A 7,657-nucleotide genomic window follows, 5' to 3' on the forward strand; every position below is an offset into this window, starting at 1 on the left:
TCCTTGTAAACAAATGTCTATCAAACCGTATTAACTGTAAAGAAACAAAAAACATATTTCTTACTTTTATACAATATTTACAAATATTCTATTTTTACCCATTAAAAAATAATCAAGTTCTTTTAATTTCTAAACAGCATCATTCAAGTTTAATAGCCTTAATCTAAACAGAAACTTAAACTCAGATCTGCCTAAACTAGTCAGGCGAAAGCTGGACTAACCTCAAACTAGTCGGGCAGGTTCGTCAAGACTGCTGGAGTAGCATAAAGCTGCATACCAAACTAGTCGCCCTGCTTGACTAGTTTTAACCTGCTGAACTAGTTTTTAACAAGTCCAGCACCTATAAATATCATTCACTATCTTGTCGAATTTTATTTAACCCTTTCTCCTTTTTAATACCCTTGGTGTTCTTCTTCTTTTCTTTTCTGTTTTCTTCTCGTGGGTCTTCCTCTTAATTGGTGGCCATTTTCTTCTTTCTTTCTTTCTTCTCTCGGTTCATTTGCATGTTTATACATGAATGAAAAATTCGATATTTGTTATTAGCATTAGCTTTCAGATAAGTCGAGCTTCATCATTGTCATGTTTGAATAATTGTTTGTAATGACAAAGTTACGTCGTAAACTTTGGAGGCCATTTTCTTTCTTTTGTGTTGCTTTGTTTTTCGTTTGGTTGCATTTTAGCATTACATATTGGCCTCGAATGGCGGTGATTGTTTTCTAATAGGTTTTCCCGCCCAACTTCGCAAACTTAGCATCCGAATTAACGTTACGTTCATTCAAGTTTGTGCGAAATTGAATGACTATGTAGACCAACATTCAAAAAGCTAATTGCGTCATTCAATTTAATTTAGTACCATGCGATTTCATACTCTTGTCACGGAGTTGTGCAAAATGAGCATTCAATTTAGAAAAGCGTGCAAAGAGCATTCAAATTCGCGCTGGACAGACGGTGATATGTATTCGTGCATTCAATTTCGTGATTAAGCATACATATGTGACATTTGTGCATTGCTTCTCATTTGATGTTAATTTGTCACTTAATATACCTCTGTTTGAATAATTTAATGCTAAGTTTACTTGGAGGAATGGCATGCGTATTCGTTAGTAAATATATGTCATGCTTACACAGGTAGCTGCCCCCAGAGAAGGTGCACAATTTGTGACTTCTCTTATAAGCACAAGCTTTATATAAACAGATCCTAGACAGAGGTAGATTTCAGCTTTAATAGACATTGGCATGATGGAAACAAAATACAATGATGAATAAAGACAAAGATGTTAAATGAAAAGAAAGAAAGTTCACGTACTCAATCAAGATTGATAAAAACAAACCATTAAAAAAAATAACCTCAAAGACATTTATAATGAAACATGAAGATATGAAGAAAAAAAAAATGTTTCAACGAAAATAAAGAATAAAGAAAGAGAAAACATAAGATGCAACATAAATATATCAGACAAATAAGAAGATTGTATAATGTGAAATCATGTCAGAAAAGATCACAGAGAAGAAGAATAAATAACTGAACATGAAATACTGAATATCCGATTAAACATCGAGCCTCATACTATGATTATGAGTTCTAGTTTAAATTTGAATGACCCGAATGCGAAAGAGGTTGCCCATAGACGAAAATGAAATAGCAATTCGCCATAAAATTCCCCTCCCACTCAACATTGGCGAAATGGAATGACCCTAAAGCAGGGCTCCCACTTAGCCGAGTTGGAGCCTCGAGTTGTGGCGAGCTGGCGCGAGTTTATGGCTAGCAGTTTTATCATTAAAACATTATCTTGATATCAAGAAATAATTTTACGTTGGAAAGCAATGGTAATTCTTGATATCGAGAATCCGATTTCGTGATATCGAGAATTCGATTTCGTGATATCAAGAATTGAATTCTTGATATCAAGAAATATGTTTGAATGATAAAACGGCTTGTCATAACCTCGCGCCAGCTCGCCACAACTCGAGGCTCCAACTCGGCTAAGTGGGAGCCCTGCTTTACGCATTTCTGAATTGACTGAACCAACCTTTAATTTGAATGTGCATGTTTAGAAAATACGGTGACTCGAAATTGAAAGCAACAAGTTTAAAAATGAAACAGGGGAGCAACGAGTGGAGAAAATTTGCTCGAACATGAATGCACGTTAATGAAATTGATTGCTGCTTTCACGAAATTGGCCGGGAAAACCTATCATTGATTCACGTCACTATATTTCTACATTTAATTATTGCGTTTTCTTAACACTGCAGTCATCAATTAATGATCGCCTACTTATCCTAATCATAGTTAAATTAATACTTGGAAAATTATACTAATGCTAATAGAGGTGTTCATGCAATGGCTCAATGAATGGATAAAGATATGTGTATGTCGTGCACGACTCATTGCACTTCTGGTCGCCATGGCGTTCATTCTTTCTTATCTCGCTTCTATTTGTTACCAATGCTGCGAAATAATGATTTCATTTTGGCAGGTTTGCTGTTCAGTGAAAAATTTCCTTTTGAAAGATATCCTGTTTTATTTTTTTATTCCATAAGTAAAGCAAATTAATCATATTATTTGTAAATGATAGTGGATTCAGTAAAAAGAATTTAAAAATCCAACACTTTGACGGTTATACAATATTTCGATTTACACTGTTTGCCTAAATATGTAATTAATACATTCCAAGACATAATGTCGGTAATAAGAGTACATTGATGAGCATGAACCAAACTCTCTCTATCACTAGGACATATTTTTTTAGAGTGTATTTTCGATATTTACATTTCTAATGTTCTTTACATCAAGCCATTAGAGGTTTTTCAAATATACAGCCAGGAACCCATAAGCAAACAAAAACAAACTATCGTTTCCGAAAAAAGTTCCTCTTTGCTAACCTTCTTCCAACCGCAAAGCATTATTTGGTTTTAAAACATAATGCACAACCATCACAATGGATTCTCTCTTTTATCTAGGTCTGACACATACATTTTATTTTCATCTCATTGAAAGCAACAGCAAAGTAGAAATGAAAGCTATCTTGAACATTTACAGAACATGATTTCATGTTAATAATTACTATAATTCACAATTACTTCTTTCCCTACATTATATTAAGATAATGTCAAATGTTTGTAAAACGTATTATGCTTTGATAGTTTTACATTGAATATGAATAAAAGCAACCAATTAATCACTCATTTGCAACAAAGTGCAAATGTTAAAATGCGAAAAGTCATATTATGTCATGAAGTTGTGACCAACAAAATAAAAACGACAGGAAATGCTTTAAAAATATGCCATCTTTTATCTCTCGGATATTCGATATACGACCATAGCTATTTGCCTCGTTACCCTCCCCTCTCCTCGGGCACATGTAGAGGTAGGCGGCCACATGCAGTGAGGTGAGGTGTTGACCACGTAAAACAATACCAATTACGAAAATATAGATTGTTTGTAGATTACGTATAATCATGAATCAGTCTCTAATTTTGATTATATATCTGGATTTATTTCGTTGATTGATTTTCTGAATGAATCAAAGTTAGCACAGACTAAAAAGAGAATACACGGCTTTTTTTTATATGATCAATTGACTACGTTAGACCAGGTTCAACTAAGTGCTTCTTTATTATTACCAGCATAGTTACCTTAAACATTGGATAAGGGACTTTTAGACCTCCTTTGATTTTGCGCAGTGACTTCTCCAAAGAGTGTAGCTTTTGATTTTGAATCACCCCGAAACATATCGCACATGGCCAGACGAAATTGAGGGTAACGAATGGTATATATGAAAACATTAGCCCAGGAGTTGGCAAACGCGAGAACGCCAAGGGACCGATGAACAAGACCATTTAAATACGAAATGTCTAGAACTCTAAGGTTGAACATCAGAAAGAAGATTTGATTCGGTCCCCAGCAGACGACAAACACCGTCGTGACCAAGAAAAGCATATGAATGACGCGTTTCTTAGCGACAATATGGTTCATGTTAGCATTTGATCGACCGTTGATAGAGTTGCCCTCCTGGAATTGAAGTGATTGCCGGTGAAGGAAAACTGCTGTCATGATCTGTGCTAAGATCATTACCATCATCGGGAGAAAAAATTTCACGATAAAAACAGAAAGACCAATCGCGAATCGAGCACTTTGAGATGGAAACATAACGACACATGCATTCCCAGCTGCATGCCCTACAACAACCTGGTAGCTATTCGTTGCAAATGCAGCGACCCATATAATGAAGATGCACATGGAGGTGCGAGCAGGGTTGACATTTCTTAAGAAGAAGAGAGGATGTGCGATGGCAAGGTAACGTTCCAGGGAGATGGCAGTTAATGTAAAGACGGAAGCCACAGCGGCTACCCACTTGATTTGGGATGTATGAATGATACGACAGTAGAACTGAGCCAGCCAAGTATCACTTGGTAGAGTAGCGATCCGCGGATGTGGTATGAAGAATACAGAGGTCAAGAAGTCGGCGAAAGCCAGGGCTCCGATCAGAGTATCAGTTGACCGACGGACTCTATCTTTGTTGAACAACACCAACATCACCAGAAGGTTTCCACAGATTCCTAGTATGGCAGAGACCAGTTGAGCAATGACCCACCAGGTCCACTCCATGGGTAACCACACCCAAGGAACTGCGGTTGCATCGGATGCTTGACTATTGGTAGTTTGAGCGGTGTCTTCTTCCATAACCGTCGAAAATGGCATAAAAGTAGTGACAGTAACGACTCCTGTCATTAAAGTTGTGTTGTTGTTAATCCAGCGAGCCATTGTCTTCGTTTGGGTGATTAGGCCAGACAGTTGTAACAGGATAAAGCTAACAGTCTTTCAGTTATTCGTTTAGAAGGGACGTTAAATGGACACTTCACCATTCACAAATACCCTGTGAGGAGACAGTATTTATAAAAAAAGTTCAGGATTTACTCTCTAATCGCAGTTTAACATCGTCCACAACATTTAGAAACAACACAATAATTCTGGCTTATACACAAATTGGTTGTACGTGTCTAATGAAAGTGGTTTCCCTCCTCGTCAAGACCAACACACTCTTGTATCTTGATCAGTAGTGTTGATTAAGTTGACTGTATCATTTTGTGATAGTTGTGACCAGAGGAAGATCGTGTTAGACTCCGTCCTTCTAATTAGATGGATACTCGCATAGCAAATATTGGTCGCTATTCAAATAAAACCTGATCCGGCTTCTAAATGGTGTTGTGTGCCAGGACAAGAATCTGCGAGGCAATATAGCCAACTTATATATTTACGAGACGTTTTTATAATCTCGAACAAGAAAGCTTGGTTAAGAAAGAGATTTAATCTTTTCACGAATTTCTCTTTGGTAATTAATTTTTCGAATCAAGTACGTTAAAGAATTGCTGTTGATAAAGTATCACTAGAAAGCATGAACCGCGCCATCAACGACTCTCCTCTTATATTTATCTTTAGTAGGACCTACAATAAATAAGTCAATAGTCTACAAAAAACGATAGTAATCGATATTTACCAGAGATACCTGACCTGGACAAAAATAGATTTTTCATTGTAGAAAACGAATAAGGATTTATCGTGACTATTTCATATCAATACATGCCAAGATGTCAGGAAAAAACCAATGATTGATGACGGGGATTATCAGATTAATCTGACAGTTTCATGATGTATGGAAAGGTTCGTCAGCAGGACATCATGAATAGTGAAGTCATGAATAGCGAAGTCCATTATCATCTGTTCAAGGGCTGAAAGGTGGATAAGATTATCTTAAAGCCAATGGGTTTATGCTGTTCTGGTTAGTAAGACTATTATAGACGTAACTGTTCATCTTTCCAGCGTTCAGAACATAAATACCATTGCACAATAGGAACCAAAGCAACCATCACATCTAAAACTCTCACTCTGACCCAAAAATTTGGTAAACATTAACAAAAAATTAAAGGCAGATTTATTTCTGCATTTATTACCAAAATTTAAAATGAAATATACAAAGAACTTTTTTTTAATAAAATTAAAAAAAGAAAGCAATGAAATTGAAACAGTTATACAACCATAATATATAAATGTGACAATCATTTAATTATATTATTATAAAAATAAATGAATGCAGTAGACCAACTATCATATGAAAGCAGGGAACTTGAGTGGATGGTGGCCTGGGAGAGGGAGGGGAAGATGTCAAAAAGGCGTTATATTACAATTATTCAGATCGTCTCCTAAATGCATAATTTTAATTTTAAACATCAAAATAAGCCCCTTACAGGAGGTGAAATTCAAAATGTTAGGCATACAATGATATTTCTATGGACTAACTCGGATCCGGAGACAATTCGGCCCCAATGCAAAAACGGTCAGTTTTTGCAGGTTAGAGTTAGGGTTAGGGTTAGGGTTAGAGTTTGGGTTAGTGTTAGGGTTAGGGTAAACGACACAAAATGCCCGTTGTTGCTTTGGGGCCGAGTTGTCCCTGGGTCCGAGTCTAATAGCCCGGATCCATTTCTATGTACTCTCTATATTCAGGATACAATTATCAACATCCTTCACGGCTTCCATATCTTATCTCTCTGGTTCTCTCTCCCCTCTTCTTCTTTCCCTCTATGTCTCCTTGTCTCTGTCTATCTGTCCCTCTTGCTCTTTGCCATAATTCTCTCTTTTTGTTTCTCCTCCTCCCTCCGTATGCCTATCTCCGTTTTTCTCTTGCTTTTCGACCAACGAATCCCTTCCTCCTCTTTCCAATTCTCTCTCATCGTCTCCCTCCCATCTTCATGCTCTCACACCTTCTCAATTGGCCTTTTATTCTTCATCTATATATCATTTATTATCTTGGCTGATTGTATTCAACCTTTGATCTTCTTCTATTTTTGTTTTCTTTTTCTTTTTCTGCTCGTGGGTCTTCCTCTTATTGAAGGCCATTCCCTTCTTTCTTCCTTGTTTTCTTAATTCAATTTCATGCATATAGTTCCGTTTAGTCTCATTTGACAATGCCCCCTATCGTCAGAGTTAGCAGCCTAACATGTTAGCCTACTGCCTTTTACCAAAAAAAATCGTTGGAAATTCATTTTTTGTTTAAACGAAAAGCACATCCACCCCGACGTACGTTGAAACAGCTCTTTCATTGGAACCCTCATGTCCCATTGCCTTTTGAAAGTTTACCCACCGTAATTTGGTCAAAATAGGTCGCTAGCTCGCCATTGCCTATACATGTGAAACAAGTCGAACTTTGGACGCAATTTGCCACGCGATTGTAAGGTTATAGCTTAAGCACACGAAAGATAATAAGCATGAATTATCATAGATCAGTTCTGATCGGTTGATTATGTCCATTTCATCCAACCCCCCACCGTAATTTTTCTATTTAGTATAGCCAACCATTTTGCCGAGGTAAGCAAAAACATGAATATTCATGATAACCATGGACTATTCGATTATTTACAGAGGGGTGCAATTGTGCACCACACCAAACTCCCCTACTTTAAGTCCAGTATTTCATAGTATTATGTAGTTTGGTAGGTTTATTTTAATAACTCGTCGCTGTTTTCACGAAGTGACGGTAGTGAAAAAAAATTGCATTCACTTTGCGTTACGATTTTCCTCACTACCGTCACTTCGTGAAAACAAGGACGAACTGTATAGATATCAAGATATCAATTATAGTTTAAAGATATGGAAAATGTT

General features: G+C 36.7%; 1 protein-coding gene across 1 annotated transcript; it reads right to left on the reverse strand.

The window, feature by feature from the left end:
* Positions 1 to 3,637: 3,637 nt before the first annotated feature.
* Positions 3,638 to 4,684, reverse strand: LOC100891180 (delta-type opioid receptor-like). Its single transcript, XM_030990746.1, has one exon. It carries the CDS (start codon positions 4,682 to 4,684, stop codon positions 3,638 to 3,640), a length of 1,047 nt encoding a protein of 348 aa, XP_030846606.1.
* Between the last annotated feature and the right edge of the window lie 2,973 nt (positions 4,685 to 7,657).

This window comes from Strongylocentrotus purpuratus, unplaced genomic scaffold, assembly GCF_000002235.5.
Source record: "Strongylocentrotus purpuratus isolate Spur 01 unplaced genomic scaffold, Spur_5.0 spur5_scaffold_19, whole genome shotgun sequence".
NCBI classification, from domain to species: Eukaryota; Metazoa; Echinodermata; class Echinoidea; order Camarodonta; family Strongylocentrotidae; genus Strongylocentrotus; species Strongylocentrotus purpuratus.